General features: G+C 37.5%; 1 protein-coding gene across 2 annotated transcripts in view; it reads right to left on the bottom strand.

Moving 5' to 3' along the window:
• Slc26a7 (solute carrier family 26 member 7) overlaps window positions 1–25,204 on the bottom strand; it is a 109,332-nt gene that overhangs the window by 67,884 nt on the left and 16,244 nt on the right. For both annotated transcript variants that reach the window (XM_028779819.1, XM_028779812.1), the window contains exons 3-4: window positions 11,584–11,694; window positions 6,901–7,073 (exon numbers count right to left, since the gene is read on the bottom strand). In XM_028779819.1, coding sequence (XP_028635652.1) covers window positions 6,901–7,073; window positions 11,584–11,694 — 284 coding nt within the window. The remainder of the gene's footprint in view (window positions 1–6,900; window positions 7,074–11,583; window positions 11,695–25,204) is intronic.

A 25,204-nucleotide genomic window follows, 5' to 3' on the forward strand; every position in this document is an offset into this window, starting at 1 on the left:
CCTGTCTGCTTCCCTCCATGATAAGGGACTAACCCTCTGAAACTGTGAGCAAGCCCACACAATTAAATGTTCTCATGTATAAGAGTTACCTTAGTTATAGTATCTCTTCTGAGCAATAAAACAGTAACTAATATAGTAGCAGTTGGTGTAAGCATAAAGCAGTGATAAGGGACCTTGGCAGGCATGAACATGCATGTAGGGCTGACAGTATGGAGACCAGGTTTAAGAGGTTTCAGAGGGTAATGTTATTAATACTAGCAGCTGGCCTACAGACCATTCTTGTGATATTTTGACAAAGAATGTGCCTCTATTTTGCCTTTGTCCTAAGAGTCTACCTGAGGCTAAATTAAAGAGTTGTGGATTAATGTCATTGGCAGAGATTTCGAGATAGCCTAGTACTGACTGTCACGTGGTTATCTGCAATTACTCATTCGCAGATTGACAACAAAAAGGTACAAGCTGGATGAAGACAATATAAAATGTACCGTTTCAATAGAAAAAAAAACACCTGGAAATGTAAAGTCAGAGCCAAGTCCTGAACTCTCTGGAGATAAAAAGCTTAAACAAAGGCCTGATGCTATATTGAGTAAGGGAGCCTTACCCTCAGGGAGACTCAACCCAGAACACCCTGCATCCTGTAAAGGGAACAAGCCCAAAGGATTTCCCTACAAATGGGGCCAGGTTTCACTCCAAGCAGAGGGCAGAATTTAGCAACTTTAGCAGCAACATGGTTTAGAATTTTAAAAAGGATACCAAAAGGGGGTTATGTATTTTCCTCTATTGGGGCAAGGCATTTCACAAGGCAGTCCTTTCATGGAGTCCCACTGTACAAAGCTGTGAGGCTGAAACCTGGATTGAGTTGGAGACCCCCAAGATGTTGGAAATGCTAGAATTGCCAAGGAGAGCTGCCCAAGAAAAAGAAGTTTGTTGCCGTCAACAAAGTTGAAAGGAGTTGGAGATCTAAAAAACCATGTAAGACAAAATTTGGAATTTGCCAAGCAGGTTTTCAGTCTTGCTTTTGTCCCGGATTTCCTCACTATGCCCTCTTTTCCCCTCTGAGAAATGGTAATGGATATTATGCACCATTTTAGGTTGGAAGTATGTGATCTCATTATTCATTTATTCATTCATTCATTCATTCATTCATTCATTCATTCATTTTACAAGTGGTTACAGTTAAGAGTTTACTTTGAGTCTCAGAAGAAACTTTAGAATTTGGAACTGTCTTGAAACTGAAAGACTATGGGATTTTTTAAGTTGGACTGAATACATTTTGCATATGATAAGACCATGGGTGTCAAGGAGTAGAATGTGGTAGTTTGAATGAGAACATCCCCAGTAGACTCATACGTTTGAATGATTGGTTCCCAGTTGCTGTAAACTTTTGGAAAGAGTTAGGAGTTGTGGCCTTGTTGGAGGAAGTGGAGGAAGCTAGAGGTAGCTTTTGAGGTTTCCAAAGCCCACACTGGCTCAATGCCTACCCCACTGATACCACCAGCTACCTGAGGATCAGAATGTAAGCTTCAGCTACAGTTCTAGAACTATATCTGTCTGCTTCCTACCATGACAATAACAGACTAACCCTCTGAAACTGTAAGCAATTCCCCAACCATATGCTTTCTTTTTATCAAGACCAAAAAAACAGCTTACAAAAAAAGAAGTCAGGAAAAATTTCCACCAATAACCTTTTTAAACAGTATAAAATATCTAGGAATAAAGTTGACTAAGAAAATAAAAGACATCTTCAACAGAACCTTTAAAACGCTAAATAAATTTTAAAAAATTTAAAAAGTGAATAGAAAAATTCTCCCATGCTTACAAGTTGACAGGCTTAATACTGTTAAAAAAAAATGTCTATGTTACTGAAAAAGATCTACAGGTTCAATGTCACCTACTAAAAATTACAGTGATATCCTTCCCAGAGCTAGAAAACACAATTGTTAAATCTATGTGGAAGCAAAAAAGCACCTCAAAAAGCATGCCAAGCCTACCCAGAAAGATCAATAGTGGAGATCATTCTCTCAGTCTACACAAACAGCAATTTAAAATGATAAAGCCATTTATCAGTCTTGAAAAATGGCTCGTATCTTTTGAAATACTAGAGAAAAATGTAAATAAGATACTGGACAAGATAGGAACATAGGCAAAGACTTTCCACACCTGAACTCCAGCACAGGAAACAATCCCAAAATACATAGATGAAGTTCCATGAAACCATATATATATATATGATTTTTCTTTTCTTTTTAATTTACCACATAAAGTAATTGTTTTAATATGGTGTTTTCACACACACACACACACACACGCACACACACATTATAATTTATTCATTCTTCATCTCTACTCTTCCTCCCATTTCTTTTACTCTCCTTCCTTCTCCTGAGTTGTCTCCCACCTATGTCACCCTTAATATAAAGTCAACACACCACAAAAATAGTTGTACAGCCATGTTTATTTCTCAAAACTGATATTTTCAGGATATGGAACCAACCTACATATCTAACAGTATTTGAACAGATAAATAAACTGTGGTGTATATACACAATAAAATTTTATACACGCAGAAAGAAAAATGAAATTGTGATATTTTCAAGTAAACGGATGCAACTGGAGATCATGTTAAGTGACATGAGCCAGAGTCAGAAAAGGAAGTGAATTTTTTCTCAGATAAGTGGTAAATTAAAAAGAAAAGAAAAAATCGAAATTAAAAATTATCAAAACACAAAATTAGCATATAAAATTAGTAGTTTATCTACCCATAAAAAGTAGCTACATGATACAATGCTAAAGAAAATCCCATTTACAATAGCAGCGAATTACTATAAACCTTAGGAATAAATGTCATAAAGATATGTAAAATCTGTAAAAGGAAAACTTTACAAGACCACCACAACACACAAATTAGACTTGAACAAAAATAAAGACGTCCCTTGTTCTTGGGTATGACAAATGAGCATAATAAAGCTAGCCACACCATAAAAATAAAAAATCAACATAATTGTCTTCACAGGACATGGACCACTGATGCCAAAACCAAGATGTAAGATTAATCATAAACATACACAAAAAATTCTACAAAAATGAGCCCTCTTGTATGACACTAAATAATAAAATAAAGTCCCCATAAAGCAAAGTGTTACTGTCCTGAGGACAGACAGACAGCAACTAGAATAGGATATGTCCTGAATTTTATCTAAATATATATGGAAACAATAAGGCTGACACATTATATCCACAAAAATCAGACCCTTAAATCACTGTTGTTGGCACAATGAGGCAGCCACTTAGAAAACAATAACAAAGTCAGATTCATGTATCCCATCATATGTAAAATAAACTCCTTTTTCATTTTATATCCCTAGTTCTTTAGGCCTTTGCACGTAGCTAGAAGGCAATGTAATTCTAGGAACATTAGAAATTTTTCTTCAGTCACCAAGAAACCTAATATAAAAGGAAACAAACCATTAAGTCCTATAGTACTTAAGGGGAAGAAGTATGTGAATTCCTCTATCAATTCATTGTAGTGGAGAAACTTTCTATTGCTTGCTTAAAATCCACTGTAAAGACATGGCTGATGAATTCCATATATTTTTCAGTTGTACATGATGAAATATAACTGAATAATGGTCATAATGGGGAAATGGGAACATATAATATACTTACAAGGCCTAATGCATAGAAAACTCTTAAAATATGAAAAGAAACGGACTAAAAGACAAAAGACTTCTAATAAAAGACCAGAAAAAAAATCTCTGGATTCTGGGGTCAATCACCTGTAAGAGACAGTCAGACAGACAGACAGGCAGGCAGGCAGACAGAAAATGCAATAGAGAGACAAAGGCAGAGAAAAAGAGGGAGGAAAGGGATGGAAAGAGAAGAAAGAAGAAGGGAGATGGAAAACTCAAAAACATACTAAGGTACAGGGCTCTGTTATGTAATAAGAGAAAGCAGATCTGTTCATAAATTGAATGTGTCGACAGACATTAATACCTACCAATACCCCGGTGAAGCAACTGATGCTTTTAAGATTTGCCTCTGAGGATTAGCCTGTTTGTTCTCTGCAACTGAGACTATTTCTAATTTACTCAGAAATGAGGTCAATCATGATGGCTTCAGAAAACTTAAAAAGTGTATGTGTTGTGTCTCTGTGGGGGAGGGGAAGGGCAACATAAAAGTAAGAAAAACAACCCAAGAAGGGCTGAAAGGCATACTGTGTTTGCATAGCACTTTCCTCATTGTCAATGGACTGAGGATGGGGAACAATGGAAAGTAACAATGGAGGAACTGGATCCAAAGGCCTTCACGGACTCTAAGACTCTAGCCTGACAAGGGACAGATGAGTATGGGGGTCAAACAGAGTCCAGCCATCTGCTTAAAAGTTGACTAACTCACAGATTCACATCCAGGACCTGAGCCTGGGACAGAGGAATGGAAGCAGATGTCTGACAAACTTATAAGAGAAACCATTCAACTATCTGGATCACATTTTACATGTAGTAAAAAGCCATGAAAACGAAATGACTTTATTATCTTTAATAATATCCTGCTTTGCTCTTATGTTTCTAGGCAGCTTCAGCGGGAGCAAGGAGATTTAGTTTTCTTGCTTGAATCTCAACTCTGCTTTTATAGCTTCCTGAGGTAAGGTCTTAATCCAAATATGTTACATGATAATAAAATACCTGGCAATCATTGGAGACTCATAGAAAATGGTTAAAAGGAAACTAAGAAGACAGTTACTAGTCTTATTAACAATGATCTATTTTGAAAATAATGTACACCTATAACTATTTGTACAAGGAACAGGAATGAGAGATAATAGAGCAAGGGGAAGCACTATGATCTTTTTACCACTTTAATGCAGAGATTTTCGTTTTAAATGAGCAGGAATGAAGAGGAATCTATATCAAACCCAATACAGCATATCTGTGCTCTAATCACCAATTGATTTTGTCTGAGATGGAGCCATGTCAGGTGTTATCCATAGCCCACACAAGTCTCAGTGTATGTTGGCATCATCCATGTTTGAAAACACATGGTAAAGGCCACAGCTGGTCTTTGCTTCCTGAAAAAACAAAATCTGACAGGCCCATTCATCTGTTCTGTCATTGTGGCAAAACAGTTCCATTTTCTTGGTTGCTGTGCAGACTTCAGTTCTCATTCCATTTTATAACCTTGACTCTTCAGTCTTTCTGACACAACCAGAAGGCGATACTCTAAGGATTTTAGTTTCTCTTCTTTTTGTAGTTCTCATTTTTCTTTCCATTTATTCACATAATCATCAACTAGTCTCCCTTTTTGGTGTTCATATTCAATCTTGTAAACCATAAGATGATATTTCAAAATAGGCTCTACCAGCCTAGAACTCAGACATCCAGAAAACTGATTTATACACAATTTAGTTTGCAAGAAAGCAGGCAGAAATGATCACTTAACAGGGATTTTTGAGTCTAATACTTAGTGTTTTTCTATGTGCTCTGGTTTGAGTATGAATGTATGTATCTCCCAAACTGCTGTGTTGAAGATTTGTTTCCCAAAGCACTGCGCAGGGTTCTTGTTCAATCATTATGGCTCTGACCCTATACAGGAATAGATTGATGGTCTGGTGGTGTGACTGGGAGGTGGCAGAAACTGAGGTGTGAGGCTGTATCACAGGCAGCGGATCACAGATCCTGTGCTACAGAGGCTGCCAAGGTTCAAATTTGCTTACCTCTCTGCTTTCCAGCTGCACCACAGTGAGCTACCTTTTTCTTCTATGGTGTTCTACCATCACTGGCCCAGAAACAAAGCTTAGCAACGGTGGACTGACAGTTTTGAAACTGTGAACACAACTAAATCTTTTCTCCTATAAGTTGATTTGATCAGGCATGTTGTCAGTCACCAGATGTTCATCTTAAAGTTGTGATCTACAGCTGATCATTTCATTAAAAACAAGCAAGTATCAAACACAGATCTTCTGAGGAACATTTGACAATAACCAATGTAGAAGCAATAGATAAATATTCATACTTGTGAAAAAGGCAACAAATGGTGCAGTTCTGAGTCTAGAGACCTCAGACCAGCAAGTCAAGGAAACAGACTATCATCTATTGCCCATGTATACAACAAAACCATAAAGTGCTTAGGGAAGTATTTGAGAAAGCTAGCTGCCTCATCCTGTTGTAGGCTCTCAGCGATACTCTGGTCAGGTATGAACACAGCATGGCTTCGCTGTATTACAAGGAATCCAATTCTATTTATAAAATACCTTTTAAAAGATTGATTTTTAATTTCATGTATATGAGTATTATGCCTGCCTGTCAGTGTGTGTGCATCTGTATGTGTGTGTGCATGTGTGCATGTGTGTGTATGTGTGTTTACATCATACTGTATGTGTACCTGTTAGCCACAGAGGCTAGAAGAGGGTGTTGGATCCCCTGAAACTAAATGGGCAGTTTTCAGCCTCCATATGCGTCCTTAAAATTGAACCTATGTCTTTTACGAGAAAAGCAAGTATTTTTAACCTCTATAGCATCTCTCTGAGCCATAAAACACTCTTTAAAATCATTAAAATTCTATTTCATTTTACTCCATGTAGTATATTTTATCATAATTCTCTCCCCTCCTCCAACTCCTCCCACGTCCTCATTACCTCCCTAACCACCCAACTTCAGGTTTGTACTCCCACTACTAAAAGAAAAATACCTTTTAAAGATAGGATTTTACTAAATGTTTCTCTGAATCTTCAATCTATTGATTCTACTTCATTCATCTAGCCAGCATTTATAAAATCACCACATATTTCCATAATAATAAAACTTTATCGATGTGCAGAGAAGCTCATTAAAATGAAAGCGCAGTACTGGTTGCTTGCCCTCTGTTCCTTCCTCCTCTGTCCTATCCAGTCTAGGGGCTGCTTACCTGAATCACTCCACCCAAGAATGAAACGGCCGCTGCAACCCCGATTCTCTGCAGCTCAAACTCGGATAAGCCCAGGACACTTGAGTTGCTCTGTATGGTGAGGTTCCTGCTGCTCTGAGGGACCAGCCGTTCCACAGCGTTGGCTGATATCAAGGACGTCAAGGCAAAGGTGCCTAAAAGTGAGAGTGATTTCAGAAAGCCTCCATATAAGGATGAAAAGCTATTCAATTCTACCATGAATATCGAAAGCCATGGAGAGCTACTAGAAACACACTGTACTCCAGTGTACCCCATTTCTTTCATTTCATTCCATGACAAAAACAAACAGTACATCTGACTTGCCCCAACGCCCGCTGCGCTGTCCTGTCTTTCTTAACACTTTCCTAACTCTGCACTGAGGCTATCTAAGGTGTATGATTGTTGCCTGGATTTAAATCCAACCCTTCAACATATCAACCATGTCTCCCGAAGTATGTCAGTCTGACTCTAAATTGCCTTATCCACTAAATGATACTAATATCCATACTTTAAGAGTTTGAAGAGAAGCTGGGTGGTGGTGGCGCACGCCTTTAATCCCAGCACTTGGGAGGCAGAGGCAGGCGGATTTCTGAGTTCGAGGCCAGCCTGGTCTACAGAGTGAGTTCCAGGACAGCCAGGGCTACACAGAGAAACCCTGTCTCGAAAAACAAACAAACAAACAAATAAATAAATAAATAAATAAATAAAAATTTTAAAAAAAGAGTTTGAGGAGAATAAAAGGAGAAAAGCTTGAAGGCTAACTATAAACCTGTTGGCTAAAACGCAGGGTCCTCTAATCTACCAAATCAATCTCTCATCTTCTGAGATGGGGCTCAGATTCCATCGTCACAACTATCGATCCAGTTACTTCTCACCAGGCTATACACTGTCTACCTCTGATTCTGATACATCTACCTATGATAACTGAGCAGACTTTATTTTCATGAACAAAATGCTAGGGTACCCAAAATGATTAAACCCACATGTTTGTCTACTGCTGTTCGATGGTGTTCAATGGTTATTTCCTGGAAAGGTCCCCAGCTTGGTTTCTAAGGAGGACTTTATTCAGTATGCTGCTCTCCTCCTTTTCCATGACTTCTATGAGTCACAATTATATTTTAGGAAATTTCATTTAAAATATTTTAAGTAATTACATTTTAAATTAATCATGAAAGTGCAAATAGGTAAATAAACTAGCACATGAACCATCTTTACACTCTGGCTTCAGTAAGTAATTGCTTTCAAAAGATATGGGAACTCAATGCAACTGCACTTTCTTCCACTGAGTCCACGCAAGAAGGAGCCTGTAAATGGCCACCATGGATGAGAATGGGGGTTTAAGCCCTTCTACTTCAGAAGTGGCCATTGATAAACTACAGAAATGAAGGAGTGACTGCCATCATTTGAACAAAGTCATTGGTGAACCGCCCCCTCCCCCAAGCTCTGATGGAGAATTCCAGGGTCCTAAACAAAAACATGAATATGAAAAAAGGCATTGGAAAGAGGGTGAGTTGTTAAGAAAGAGGAGATGCTGAAGGGTGGAAAGGCAAGGTCTAATCAGAACACATTGCTTACATGTATGAAAAGTCACACTTAGTTTATGAAGTGAGGCTACTATAATATCTTACTGTATTTAGTCATTCAGTACTGCATTTTGAACACCTAACTGGGAGGGCAAAACCCAAGATAAGATGTTTTTCTTTTATAGACTCTCAATAAAATGCACTGGTCTCTTAATAAAGCTTCAGGGAGCATAAATCTCCCATATACACTAAAATATGAGCAAATAGAAGTGAAATATGATTTGTGTATTAAATATTTGTGAGTATCTTTAGAGATTCAATGGCCGTTATAGTTACAATCACAGGAAGATCACAAAAGTCATTTCTGTGGTTTCCCAGTCATTTATGTCAGGAGGAAAAGTGTCCCCTGCTGTTACTGGTGCTAATGATTCTAATATTCCCTTTTAACCAAAACAGAAAGGTTCACCAGGTTCTAAGAAATATAAATTTACAAATAGAATGCCACCCACAGTTATTGTACAGCAGAATGACTGTGGTTTGCAAAATGTTTATTTTGACATCTATATCACAGCTATCACACATATAGCTGGTAAATTATTAAAAGTCTTTTTTGAGTTACAGAATCTCACATAAATGGCACTTTTCTTTTCTTTTCTTTTTTTCTTTTTCAAGACAGGGTTTCTCTGTATAGCCTTGGCTGTCCTGGAACTCACTCTGTAGACAAGGCTGGCCTTGAACTCAGAAATCTGCCTGCCTCTGCCTCACAAGGGCTGGGATTAAAGGCATGCACCACCACTGCCCGGCAAATGGTAATTTTCAAACTGTAAAATCAGTAAAACATCTACAGTAATTATGTATAAAATGTAATGGTTTGTGTGTGTGTATATTTCAGTATCAAATTATGTATTTTTTATATTTTTTGGTTTTAGACAGGAGTTCACTCTGAGATTCAGACTAACCAGGAATTCACTATATAGATCATGCAGAGCTTGAATTTGAGGCATTTTATAGAATTCCCGCTGTAGTCTCCCAAGTGTTGGATTATGAAGGTCAGCTACCAAATATGACGTTGGCTTCTAGAAGTAATTATGGTCTATTGGGAAATTTTGTTTTGCCTTTTTATTTTATCTTGAGTCATATGTAATTCCAACATTCCAGAGGTTGGACTAGGGGGCTCATATTATTATTTAAATAATAAATAAGTAAATATTGTAAAAAGGAATTTTTAACTCATTCTGTGTCTACCTCTGTTTGCATCTGGAAGACAACTCTCATTGAATGAGTATTCTAAAACATTTTCTTGTCAAGAAGAAAAAAGTAGTTTGAGTTTCAATCCTGGCTGATTCGTACATTGTAGATCTGTGACTTTAATCTGTGCTGTCATAAGAAATTTTGTAAGTTTCTTCCTAGTTCACTTAAAATGTATATATAATACAAATTAATGTCCACTTTGGCTTGTGTTAAAACAAGAGCACATAAATCTCCAACAACATTCCTGATGAATAGTATACACATTTTTTCATTGTGACTAATTTCATTACTGTAGTTATATCATAGTTCACTTTATTCAATCTACATCAGCTATGAAGTCAAGTGAGATATAATATTATAAACCATGCTTTCTGTACCATTTTTGTTGACTGTAATATATCATAATGTCAAGGCTTGTGGGGAGGGAGTGGTAAAACTTCCTGTGAAAATGCCAATTTTAATTCAGCATGTCTGCAATGAAAGCCAGTGTCTGCATTCCAACCAAGCTCACAAAACACTTGTTAGTTTATAAGTAAATGCTAACTTTTGATCTCTCATAACCAAGTTTGGTGATATAAAAATTAAATTTACACAAGTACAAAATCATTTTGTAAAAATCATGTGCGTGATAAGCAAAATCCTCCTAAAATTTCTACACCAAGTCTTCAGAATCCATAAATATGTATGCTCCATATCAAAAAATTACAAATGTAGCAGGTGAAATTAAGTTCAACAATTAACTGGTCTTAAAATATAATTATCCTGGGTTGTCTGGACATAGTCAGTGAAGTCACAACATTTTGTAAATACAGAAGATAGAGGCATGAGGGTAAAGTTGGAGGGAGATCTGAAGGCACCAACGTCGGCCTTGAAAACTGTGGAAAGGCCAGGAGCCCAAGAATGCAGGACGCTTTAAGAAGACAAAAAGTCAAGAAAATGAGGTTTTGCTAAAGCATGCAGAAAGGAATGCAGCTTCACTGTCTGCTCATTTTAGGGCTGGAAGACTTACTGAGACCACTGACATCCAAAAGTACTGAAAGTCGTATTGTTTCAAGCCACACATCTCCTGATAATTGTGACAATATGAAAGTAATACAATCAACAACACCAACTGACCACAGAAGACAGAATTATGAATGTCATTCCTTAAGGGCTGAGAGCTCACAGAAATAAATTGCAATGTCTCATATTTTTTTCCATTGAACTATATTTTGTTATTGGATAAACATTTAAGATTAAGGCAGCATTTTATAGTAAGTAATCTCAATAAATGTCACATTAACATAAGCAAGTGTTACATTAAACACTATATACCAATTGTGTGACTCTCACTATTTTAAGAAGTGGGAAAGGGGTCATCTTATTAGTTAAAAAGGAACTAATAGAGTTTTAAAACCTTGTCCAGGATCATGCAGTGTGTAAATAACAAAAGAAGCATGCACTTAGGTATAGCTCACACAGAAATGCAGCCCATTCTATCAGCAGAATAATTATGAATGCTCATCCTCTCTATTCATTGTTGTGTTTTTCAGAGATGCAGAGTAAGGTAGGTAAGATACACCAGTATCTCACTTAGATCATTTATTTCAAGAATCAAAGAAATATATTCAAAATATTTTTTCAATAATTGAATAACTAAATTTTACAGTCTTTGTTTTCTTTCAAATGTTTACATACTTATTCCATTGTCAATTCAACATCCTTCTACAGATTCTTTATTTCATGACACAGTGATACTGCAATAAGTCATAGGGTGTATCTGATAAATAAACATACCTCACATTCCTCAGTACAATAAGAATGGCTTTGAAAAGGTAATCAGGAGCTAATGAACACCCTGAGTCCCTTTATTAGTTTTATGAGAAGCTTAGGCATAGACCGTAATTATTACCTGTGGCAACATGGCGTCCCATTCCAAATATAGCATAAATAATGGCTGGAAACAGAGATCCATATAAACCAAAAACTGGGTGGACAGATGAAAGCATAGCGAAGGACAGCCCTGTGGAAAAATCCAGAGGAATTAGGACCACTGTATCCTCAAGATACAGTACACAATACAACAGTCATTGATGCATAAAGCAAAAAGGAACATTCTAATTATCCTAACTATCAACAAAACAAGATTACTGTCACAAGCACTAGCATTATTGTCCTAACTAAAAGGGAACTGCTCACTCATTCATGAGTATATTTCAGTTCTCAAAACCATGTTTTTGCAATGCTACTTCTTCTCTTACTGGAGAGATGTCTAGAAGAAACAGTGATTTGGAGAACTTTCTTAGTAAAAGTAATCCGCAATAATGTCAAAGCCAAACATGTCTACGTACACTCAGATTTTAGAAGCATTTTCATATGTCATTTCGTTTGTGCAGTAGTAGGCAGGAACAGTCGCTTTATCACTGGAAAGAGAGAAACCTGAAGTGGAAGGGCTGTCTGATCCTGAGGCACAAGCATGCGAACTTAAAAGCTGGTGGAGGGACTGTCTGAGTGCACAAGCTAAGGGTGTGGGCAGCAGCCAGGCCAATCATACCCACTTTCCAGTGACTAGACCCTCGACTGTGTGTCAACTATACGTTCTTAGCATAGAAAAAGAAAAATTCGACTTACCTTATTCAGTGAGTGTATAAACTATAACTCACAATGATGCATCTTTATTTTTCATGGATGCTAGGGTCTACATAGTTTGTGTGTTACATCTACAGAGAAAATGTTTCTATACCTTCCTAAATGACCATTGGTGGTTTTAATGTTACCAGTACATGATTTAATACAAGTTCACTAAGATTTCTCATCTGCAGCTGGTCCTTGGCATTAAATGCTACCACAGAAGATTGGAAAGTCCATGTGAGTTTAATGCTGAGCATTTGATTGGACAAAAATGATTATGCTCTGATTAAAATAAATTGAAGTTTTACTACTATTTCCTTTTTTAAAGCTTGTTTATTGGTAATGAAATCCCTAAGTCTATTGAAAATAAATTAAAATTTACTACAGAAGAGAAACTGCTCTGGAATTTTATAAAAACAGTGGTGTTGGCTACCATCAGACTGGTGAGAAAGGCTCCATTAAGGAGCAGTTCTGTAACCCGAGTTACTATTGGATGAAAAAATATGTCTACCCCTACTATTCAGCACCTCTTAGTATCTTTTTATGGAAATGACTTTGTGAAGAAAAAAATACTGTATTTACATCAATCCTATGGAGGGCTTGAAAATTATCATTCATTTTTTTAAATAGGTTTCAGTCAGCCACTTCCACCAGAGCCAAAGAGGTAGGCCATGGTGGCACAATGTTTGCCTAGCATAGCAATCTCTGAATTCAGGGTCTGTGTATGAGGAGAAGGGGACCCAGATATTAAAAGAGCAAGACAGTATGGCCCAGGTTAACCAGCTCAGCCTAATCTATTAAATCAGTAAAAAGGAAGATCATGAGGAGTATTTAATGGAAACACTTCAAGATCTCTAGTGAAATCACATGGATTCTACCACCTGTGGTCAGACTGACACACTCTTAACAGTAAACCACTTGGCTGTACTTTGCACTATCGTCTGTAGTGAGCACATGTGAGCATCAAGCTGAAGCAGTCAATTCTCTCTCCCGCCTTGTGAATAATCACCTATTATTTATCCATCTAATTAGAAGAACATTCATCTCTTTCTTTAGTTTAACCCAGACGAAATACATAACAGAAAGAGTTTGAAAAGTTGGTTTCAGGGTTGGAAAGATAGTTCAGTAGCAGAGAGAACGTCCTGGTCTTATAGAGGACCAAAGTTTGATTTCCATCACCTATACTAGGTACTCCCAAATGCCTATAATAATAGCTCCAAGGAATTACGTGCCCTCTTCTAGCCTCTGCTGGACACAGACATGCACATACCCACAGACAGATACAGACACATAATTTTAAAATAAAACAAATATTTTTATTAAAAAACAAGTTTTTTAATAAAATTTTTTGTTAAAAAAATTTTCTTGCTACTGTGGGAGTGAAGAGGGATTGATTGTTCCAGAGAATGACCTGATTAAAAAGAGGAATGAACTAACCAGATCTCACATTTATATGGATTTATGAAAAGAATAGTCATAGAAAATATTTGTCCCAAAATGTTATGAGGTTATTTGCTTTGGTCTTTACTCTACTTGTTTGTGAAAGAGTCTCACTACTTAAGTCAAGACAATCTTTCTACCTCCTCATATTGAATGCTGAGATTACAGGCATGAATGGCTGTGTCCAATTTAAGACATTTTAAAACAGTCTTTAAATCTATAAAGTAAGCATGAAATGTCATTTGGGTTGTATCTATAAGAATAATCTTGAAGACTAGAAGTGATGTATACATTTCCTTTATGTCATGTGACTCTTAACACTTTAAATAAATGAGAACACACTTCTTGCTAGTGTGGGAGTGAGGGGAAACTGATTGTTCCAGAGAATGACCTGATTCAAATGAGGAATGAACTAATCGGATTATATGATACTTTAGAACTTCAAATACCCTTTCCATAATAGGAAGGACAAGGCCCAAGCACATCCCGCTCACATATGTGTTTCTACAAAAGACAGCCAAATAAAACTTTCTTTCTGACTCATTTATTATTGGTTTGTAATGGAAACTAGATGCATTCTGTCACACGTTTATATTCATACAAGCTAAGATATGTTAAATCCTCAAAAAATAAAGCTATTAATTAGTTAGTGGCATTTTCAAATTACCAGCAGTTTGTTCTTTCTCAGCCTTAAAAAAAAAAGAAACAGCATTTGCTACAGATATGAGCAAAACTGCCACTCCATAATGCTATTACTTAGAAAAATAATGCTGATAGATCCTGTCTATTGCTTAATCTTCAATAACAGTAAAATTAACACAAATGAAAGTTTTAAGATGTAAAAGCAAAGAATCCAAAAAGGTAGATGGGGAAGAAAATAAAGAGACATAAGGCAGATGGAAAGATACATGGATAGAAGACACACAGAGAAACAATAGGTAGATAGTAGACAGGTGAATGCAAGAATAGATAGACACACAGATAATTGATAGACAGACAGACAGACAGACAGATAGTAGATACATAGATGGTAGATAGAAAACTTAAAGATGGAGATATTCCAATTCTAGCTGTTTTTAAAATTCAAAAACCATATATGGGCAGTGCAAAATCATATAAGGCTGATGTAATCACAAAAGTGGTTTCTAGAAGGCCTTGAAATACCTAAGTCTTATGGAGACATGAGTCCATAGTAATGGTCCATCACAGTAGGGCAGAAAAGATTCCAATACTAGATTACAATATTAAAATATCAGAGAGTCAGCCCTTGGGAACCCTATCAACTTTCTATGAAGCCCTGAAGGTAAAGTGGAATGCTATCAGCTGCCTTCTTCTCCAGTCCCGGATGCACTAAAAGGAGCTTTCCCAACTGTCCCTCCCTGTTGACCCAGAAGGACTGGGGAAATTGAAGACAACCCAGACAACCCAGTCTCCACCTCTGCTTTTACAGTAACTCTTTGGTTAAGATGGCTGGAAAGTGACTCAATCTTTACTGGTAAGAAAGAGAACAAGTTGTCAGATGAAAAGTGACTTCTACATTACAGGGGCTACACTTTTACTTCATTAATGAATTGTCTCAGGACAATTCATTTAATACCAGTGTAAAGCAGAAAAGGTTGTAGCTAGAAACTGAATAATTCTGGCCTGGGGGTTGGGAGTGCTAGTACTAAGATTACACATGTAAAGTCACTGTGTTAGAGGCATTACATTTTAAGATCTGTAGATGTTGGTTTAGTGATCCCACATTATAAATTCAAGGCCAAGCACCTAGGACTCAGAAGCATGAGCTTTGTTCTCCTCTGACATTGTAGTACATTGTAGTACATTGTAGTAGATTTTAGCATTCGATTCTAATATAAACTAAACATGTACCTCCCAAACTACAGCTGAAACAACTCATTCACAATGGAATGAACTGTCGCCAGGCTGCCACTCCTTATCACACCTTTAGTTATCATCATGAGCTGAATTGTATCCCTCACGTAAGTCCACACCTTCACTCCTTAGAATGTGAAATACATTTTGAGAATATGCTCATTAAAGACATTTAATTTAAATAAAGTTTTATTGTAGTGGGGGTAGGAGATAATTCAAATTAAATAGTATTATTTTAGAGAACATCTTGTGAAGAGAGACAAAAGTTCACCCAAACACCAAAAGAAGACAGAAGTAGAGGTTGGGTTGTTGTTTGTTTTTGCCAAAACAACAACAACAACAACAACAAAACACCTAAGGACTATGGCAAACCATGAGAAGTAAGGGGAGAAGCCTGGGATGTATTCTTCCTTGCCACTCTCAGAAGTACTCAATCCCATTAACACCTAAATTTGGGACTTCTACACTCCAAAACCATAAAACAAATTTTGAGATGTTTTCCCACCCATTTGTGGTCCTTTGCTGTGGCAGCCCTATAAAAGATACACAGTGTCACTGTTGAGAGGGAAATAAAAACTGAAGCCATTTGGTAGTAGAAACTCAACCTCACTTTCTGAGCAAAGTCAAAGTCCTTGTTCTCTTGATAGATGCAAAATAACAAAGCCTTCACATTTTGAATCTATAACTCATGAATCTTTGATAAGTTCACTGAAACTTTACATTTTGAGTAAGTATGGAGAGGTGATGGGGTTAAAAGTAAAAGATAGTCCTTGGAATGTTTGTGTAATCAGTACTTAGAAAACATGAGACCTCATCCCATCTCCAGCACACGTGACCCATAATTAGAACTGTGTGCTCAGGACTCAGCATGTGGAATTTTAAGGAAATGTAAGACAAAGTGGACCCACAGTATTTGGGACAGTAGCCAGTGAAGTGTTGAGGAATGAAGTTTCCACACAAATAATGTTGCTTAACTGCTTCATTGGTCTTTCCAATTTCTTGTGCCTAAGAAAGAAAATAGTAGCAGCCCATCAGTGATTCGTTCACAGAAATCCTTTGGGGATCCTGGGTCCTGGTAACCTTCATTGGATCTGAGTCTCGGCTACAACATTCGATGTGTCTGTGAATTAGAAATATGCAGCCAGGCAGCCTAGGAGACTTGGAATTTTTATTTGAAAAGTCAAAGTTGTGAACTTTAACTTAACAAATATATCACTTGATAAATCATACCACTAGTCAAACAATATCCTTTCAGAGAAGATAATTTATATAACTAAAAGTTAGCCAGTACTAAAAGCTTACTTGTTTCTTATAAAAATCTGGAGTTTGGGAGGTGAAAGCTTGATTTAAATACGCAGCACCAGAAGTATTTTTAATTAGTTTAGAACTCATCTTGAAGCCAGGCATGCATTAGAAGGCTAAATGTCCTCTACTAGCCAGCACCTATCAGCACTTTCAGTATCAGTAACTTTAACAAAGTATTTCACCGAGCCGATGGATGGATGGACGGACGGACAGACAGACAGACAGAACAGATACATATTCTCACTCTAATGAATAAAGGCTAAATTATGTATGAGAGCGTTTGGAATCTGAGACAATGTAACAATGTGACACAAAAGAAGGACATAAAAAATCCATCCTGTGCTATATTCACACTTCAGTTGCTTTTTTTTTCTTTTTTCTTTTATTGGATATTTTATTTATTTACATTTCAAATATTATCCTCTTTCCTGTCTCCCCAAACCACTATCCCATTCCCCCTCCTTCTGCTTCTATGAGGGTGCTCCTCTACCCAACTACCCACTCCTAACTCTCCACCGTAGCATTCCTCTACACAGGGGCCTCTCCTTCCATTGAAGCCCTACAAGGCCATCCTCTACTACATATGCGGCTGGAGTCATGGGTCCCTCCATGAGTACTCTTTGGTTGGTGGTTTAGTCCCTGGGAGCTTTAAGGACACTGAAAAGTGAAGGGGGTGTGCATGAGGATCATCTTCCCTCAGCACTTAGGGAGTAGGGACAACTATCTCATGTAATAGGGATGCACTGAGTAAATCTGACCTCCCTCTGCCTGCCCCCTTCCATTTCCTTTCTATCCTCTCTTTCTTCCAAAGCTCCTTCTGCTCTCTTTACACTATACTTGTATCTGCCCTGATTTGGGAATGAGGAGAAACATCTGGAGTCTCTTAACACTGAGGCAGTAGAAGCTAAGGTTCTGGAGCCACCAAAGCTACATGGTTCATTTCCTTTTTGATTCCAGTCTTGGATTGTTTTTATTTACAGAGCAATTAATTATCTTCATATTTGTTTATTATCTTTTGTCAGATGTGGGTGTGTGTTTGCTATGTGTGTAAACATGTGACCATATGTGCACATGGAAGTCAGAGGTGGCTAACAGTGCTGGCTCCTATCTTTTTGTACTTTAATTTTTCAGACAGTGTTTCACATTGGGAATTTACTGATTCATTACTCCTACTCTGCCTCTAGTATTATAACCCCACATTGAAATATGGATGCTAGAGATTGAATCTAGGACCCTATGCTTGAACAGAAGTTCACTAATTGACCTGTCTCTCGTTTGTTTGTTTGTTTGTTTGTTTGAGTGATTGATTGATCCCAGTTGTTCTGAAACTCACTATGTAGACCCAGGCTGGCCTTGATATCACAGAGCTCCACCGACCTCTGCCTTTCAAGTGCTAGGTGAGCTATCACTTAAGTATCTTTAAATCCCTTCTTAATTGTGCTGTAATTAGAAATACGATGTTGTGTTTCTATAGTGTACAGTGAGAAATTCCCAACTGACATTTTAGCCTCACATATGTAGTTTATAGCAACATAAATATCATATACATTATTAGATAACTAAACATTAAAACATGTAACAAATGGTGGCTCCTAAGAAGTGAAAAGGCCTGTACTGATTATTGAGTTACAAATGATACAAGGGACAATAATTTTACACAGAAGGAAAAGGTTCAAATTATAGAATTATTTGGTTTCTGGGGTAGAAAACTGTGTAGTATGTTTGCATGAGCTGGAAAATGTCCCATGAGACACAGACATCAAAGGAGAAAGAGAAAAACTTACCTGTCATTTAAAGTTAGAGTACATTGTTTGAAGAGAAAGAGAAGGGTTTGATTAACAACAGTGTGAGGTTCCTCAGAGAATGGCTAGCTCCTTGACCTCCCATGACTATGATCTGGAAGGTCTGGTCAATCCCATTGATAGGCCTGGACAGGAAGAAATGTCAGAAGTACACAGAGCTCAACTGACTACTCGGGCCTGAAAAAGACTGCTAGTACCTCTACAGCCTGGACTTGGCCAACAATGAATCTACTATTCCTTCCATGGGTTCTTGTTTGTTCCTCCTTGAGGCCTTAGCAGTCACCCAAACCCTGACCAGAGCTAACTTAAGGGAGGTGGCCAAAGAAGGAAAATCAAATGAATAATAGAACTAACTGCACCCTGCAGGAAAATGATAGACTTGGGCATGTGAGAAGTTGAAAGAAAGAGAATAACGATGTATAATTTTTCCTCCGTTTATAACTTTAAATTTTTTATTATATCTATGTGAATTAGGGGTACATGCCAAGGCAAAAAATGGAGGTTAGAGGACAAAGGTCACCATCAGTGTTATAAGGAAACACCTCGACCCACTGTATTCTCGCTGCCTTCAATCTATAACTTTAACAAAATGAGTAGGGTGGATATATGGGGAGAGGTTGGAGGGAGGAAAGCCATGGAGTAAATGGTGTAATTACATTATAATATCAAAAATAAAAAATATTTTAAAATGCAGTGAGAACTTCAAAGGGACATTAGAAACTAATAACAAAACTTACAACTTTTAATGTTAAAGTATAATAAAAGCTTTTAAATGGTATGCTTTATATCCCAGAAGCAAATTATTGTTGCTATTTTATCTAGAAAGATACAATTTCTAACTATCTAGGCCAGGGACACTTCTTGTCCCTCATGGCAAACATTAGCTTATAGGAAGCAGTATCTGAGACTAGAAGAGGAGTGACTGTCCACAGTGACAGGAAAATGACAATATGTAGTTAGAGACACCATTGTATACATGTGCAACTTCATATAGAGGCCTGGATGCCCATTCATAGTACTATGCGTTAATAATTTGGATAATAATTAAACAACAATTAGGTAAACATGCATCACTATATAAAGAGTAGGGTTTTGGTACAATTATACTATAGAATTATTTACAGCTATTAAAATGTGTGAGTTGAAGCTATTTCAATCTGTGATGTGCTATGACATATGCAAACAACTTTTGGGATTACATGATTGCCATGGCAATTTTATGTGACAATACAAGGAATTATTTAGTATTTTTATATATCTATGAGGTGAGATCTCTACTTGTATTATGAGTTTACAAACCCTATACTATTTAAGCATGTTCAATGAAGACTACAAAATGATCTTACTATCATCCTGAATTTTATGAAAGTTATTAGGAGACTGCTTTTCCGTAAAGGGAGGTTTGTTTTTGCCTTTCTCAGATATTGCTATAGAGATTATATGGTGTGTGGAAAGTTAGGAAAATATCACCAGTATCTAGGTGGTGGCAGTGGAGAAAGGGGCAGCATTCCAGATAGATACATGTTGCAAAGGCATCTAAAAACAAATTATCTTTGTGGCTTGTGAGAAAGGTACGGAATAATTTCTTCCTAGCACATGTCACATAATCAAATGCTACCAGATGGATGGAAGCAGAGAGTGCCAGAGGCAGATAGATTAGATAGATAGATAGATAGATAGATAGATAGATAGATAGATAGATACATAGATAGATAGATACATAGATAGATAGATACATACATAGATAGATAGATAGATAGATAGATAGATAGATAGATAGATAGATAGATACATAGATACATAGATACATAGATAGATACATAGATAGATAGATAGATACATAGATGATGGATAGCTTATAGACAGAGAGAGATGATAGATGATAGATAGATAGATAGATAGATAGATAGATAGATAGATAGATAGATAGGACAAATGAACAAATAGTACCAGCCCTGGCTGCCTTGTGAAGAGAAGAGAAATAGATAAGCTGAAAGAGAAAATCTGGTTAGCATCTAACACTGAAGGGTGAGGAATTGCCAGATGCAGAAGAAAAAAAAATACCAGAGGGGCTAGGAGGACTGTGTGCACATGTGTGTTGCAAACCCATAGAAACAGTTTCCTTCAAAGGAGAAGTGTCCTCAGAGTCTGATAATTGGCCATCACAGACCCGAGAACACAGGGTATGTGAACCAGGAGAAATAGAAGGAGGGACCAAACAGAGAAAACAAGCAGAAAGCATGAGGTGACTTCTGAAAATTGTAGACAGGAAGAAAGACTCATTGTCAAAGGGACCTAGGACAAAGAAGACCTGAGTTTATTTTTAATTATGTCTATTGTCTAATATAAAATGACATTGAACTGAGTCATCTCCAAGTTTTGTGAGTCCTAAATTTTATAAATTTTGAGAAGCTTACTAGAAAGATAAAGTTACAATGTAAAATTAGTTACCTTAAACCTGAGGCTTGAAACTACAAAATTGCCAGAATAAAACACAACAGAAAAGTCATGTGTGGTTCTTTAGACATTGAATACTCTGTACATGATCCCCAAGTATAGGGGAAATGGGAGAAAAAAAAAGACTATATCAAACTTTTGCACAGTCAAGGACAGTAACTTGTTAAAAAGAGAAAATATTTGCAAAATATACATTGGCTAAAGGCTTATTATCCAAAATATATAAAGAATTAAGTTCAATAACAAAAAGCAAAATGTAGAATATGCATGCATGAGGACATGAGGTCACTCCCCAGAATCCATGTGAAAAGTCAAGTGTGGTCCTCATAATCTCATGACTGGGGGTTGAGTATATGGAATCTCAGGATTGTTATCTTTCTGTATGGCTGAGGGTTTAGTGAGATTTCTGTTTCAAAGAAATGAGGTAGAGAATGATAGATTGGTATATACAACATCCTTCTCTGACCATAGTATATGCATCCCACATACATGTACATACCCCATATACATGTGTCACACACATACACACACACACACATACATATGTACACATGCATGCAAGCGCATGCGCAAACATACACACACAACACACACACACACACACACACAAAATAAAAGAGCCCAATAAAAAATAAACAAAGGAGACTGGAGAGATGGCTCAGCACTTAAGAGCATGGGATGTCCTTGCAGAGGACTGGGGTTCAGTTCCCACAGCAGGTGAATAACAACTGCCTGTAACTCTACTTTAGAAAATCTGACTCCCTCTAAGTCTCCTTTGACACTGCCCACAAGTGGTACACATACACTTGTGTGAACACTGATATACACATAAAGTTTTAAAATGTGAATAAATCTTTAATTAGTTTAAATAAAATTAAAGTGAAAAAGGACTTGAAAAGAAATTCCCTGACCAAAGGCATATGCATTTAATATTGTGTAAATCACAAACGTTAATTAATTAGTAACTTGATAATGTTCTCCTGAGTTCTGCATGAGTTTTATTTTAGCTCTGCCAGTGTAAGTATTTGGCAAACCCCCTGGCCAAATTCCAATGAAACTACACTCATGGCAATGCCAATAGACCTCAACCTATTACTGAAGGAAGTCGTGTTGGAAAGAAATAATGTTATTAACTCAATTTTCATTAAAATATCTTAACTTTGAAAATTCGACAAAGATACATGAAAAGTGGAGAACATGGAGTCGGAAAAAATGGAGACTAGAAAGTAGAAATAGAAATAGTAGAAGTAGTAGAAAACAGTAGAAAGTGGAAATACAAATATACTGTTCTGCATGCATTTCTTCACCAAGGGCATGAGAGCAATGGTTAGCCTCCCTCAGAAACGACCAATAAAGAGATAATGCACTTGTGTGAGAGAGCTTAATAATAAGAAATAGAATACTTTAAGTTATATATTATCAAAATGGAGTGTGCTCCTTCAGAAGCATCATGAGGTACCATGGTAAAGAGCAAATATGATGATGGTACCACCTGGTTCAAACAAAATGGGAAGACACATGATGCATATCGCAGACCACAATAGAGGCAGCTGCAGCCATGGCTGTGGTTACAGGATAAAAAATTGCTTCTGCCTCTGCAAAGTGTAATCTAAGTGGAGAGAGGAATACTCAAGTGTCAGCCCAAGCAAGAGTTCCAACACAAGTGCGAATGAATACAAAGAGCCAAGTTTCTGTGGAAGCGATAAAAATGGCCACTTCATGACCATATATATGGCAAACTTAAAGTAATAATAACCCTGGCACTGGAGGAATGATTTATAGAATTTTGATGAATATCTGCTATGACCACTCGTACTATCTGCTGGATCTTCAGTTATTGGATCCAGGATCTGTTGATAAATAACACATCACATTATAATAAAAATTAATCACTTAATCTTAAAGTTGAAATGGCAAACGCATTCAATTTAATAGTAATAGTAAAGGCAAGTTAGTGGTAAAACTGCTCTTTCAAACAACTTTAAATCTCAATAAATTATTGCTTGAAAATGACTACTAGAAATCACAGAATTTCTCCCTTGACAATTTTACCTCATGTGTGTATTTTGTGCGGAGTTGTGGGGTACAGGTTCATAGCCATGTGCCCATGTGTGTACACCCACATGTACATGGGTGCATGTGGAAGTCAGAAGTTGATGTCATATGTTTTCTCCATGGTCTCTTACTTACTTCGAGATCACTGGTTCCACTCCACTGTCTAGCCAGCATGCTATGGAGTTCTTCCTGACTCTGTCTTGTCGATTCTGGGATTAGAGTCATATGTTCTATCTTTTTACATGTGTACTGGGGATCTGCACTCAAGCACACGGTAAGTACTTTACCAACTGCTTTATCTCCCCAGAACTAATTCTTTTACTCTTTAGTATTTCTAGAGTAATGTCTGCTATATTGTCATGCTGATAACTTAATTATTGCTATGGAGTAGTGTAAAGTGATCCCTTCATAGAAAGAATTCTCCACCCGTGCCTGGTCAGGCAGACATATAGCTAGTCTGCTCCTGTGGAGATACTAAAACCTGAACCATCCTAGAGGAGCAACTGCACTCAGAGCAGTGGGTAAGAACCCCATCTCACTCCCTACCCCCCAGAGTTACATCTGGGAGCCAGGGACATTCAGGACCCACCAGCTACCCAAACCCCGCCCCTCCGGAATTCCACTTCCCTTCCACACCTGCCTGATCCTTTTGGCTGGGGCAGACACAGAGCTGGTCTGCTCCTGTGGAGATACTGAATCCTGAGCCATCCTAGAGGAGCAAATGCACTCAGAGCAGCCAAGGAGCCACTGCACCCAGAGCAGCGGAGGAGCCATTGCACTCAGAGCAGCAGACACCTAGCTGGTTTGCACTTGTGGAGACTTCGTATCCTGAGCCATCCTAGAGGAACCACCGCACCCAGAGCAGAAGGATTTCCAGATCCCAGAGGTGGCCTGAGTCCCAGGAGTTCTTCCACCCAGGAGATTAGGATCATAAGACCACAGAGACATCGGGACTCTGAGTAGCTCTGCCACAAGCAAGATAACTGGAAATACAGACTCCAGTCTTACACAGTGAGGGCAGGTAACACTAGAGTTAACCAGATGGTGAAAGGCAAGTGCAAGAACATAAGCAATAGAAACCAAAGTTACTTGGCATCATCAGTACCCAGTTCTCCCAATATAGCAAGCCCTGGACACCCCATCACACCAGAAAAGCAGGATTCAGAATTAAAATCACTTCTCATGATGATGATAGAGGATTTTAAGAAGGACATAAGTAACTCCCTTAAAGAAATACAGGAGAGTACAAATAAACAGGTAGAAGCCCTTAAAGAGGAAACACAGAAATCCCTTAAAGAACTGCAAGAAAACACAATGAAGGAATTAAACAAAAACATTCATGATCTGAAAATGGAAATAGAAACAATAAAGAAATCTCAAAGGGAGACAACCATGGAGATAGAAAACCAAGGAAAGAGATCAGGAGTCACAGATGCAAGCATCACCAACAGAATCTCATGTGGGGAAGATATCATGTAAAACATTGACACAGCTGTCAAAGAAAATGCAAAATGCAAAAAACTCCTAACCCAAAACATCCAGAAAATCCAGGACACAATGAGAAGACCAAACCTAAGGATAATAGGTATAGATGAGAGTGAAGATTCCCAAATTAAAGGGCCAGTAAATATCTTCAACAAAATTATTGAGGAAAACTTCCCTAACCTAAAGGACAAGATGCCCATAAACATACAAGAAGCCTACAGAACACCAAATCGACTAGACCAGAAAAGAAATACCTCCCGTCACATAATAATCAAAATATCAGATGCACAAAACAAAGAAAAAATACTAAAAGAAGTAAGGGAAAAAGGTCAAGTAACATATAAAGGACCTATAAGAATCACACCAGACTTCTCACCAGAGACTATAAAAGCCAGAAGAGCCTGGACGGACATCATACAGACCCTAAGAGAACCCAATTGCCAGCCCAGACTACTATACCCAGTAAAACTCTCAATCACGATA

The sequence above is a fragment of the Grammomys surdaster genome, unplaced genomic scaffold, assembly GCF_004785775.1.
Source record: "Grammomys surdaster isolate TR1022 unplaced genomic scaffold, NIH_TR_1.0 97, whole genome shotgun sequence".
Taxonomy (NCBI): domain Eukaryota; kingdom Metazoa; phylum Chordata; class Mammalia; order Rodentia; family Muridae; genus Grammomys; species Grammomys surdaster.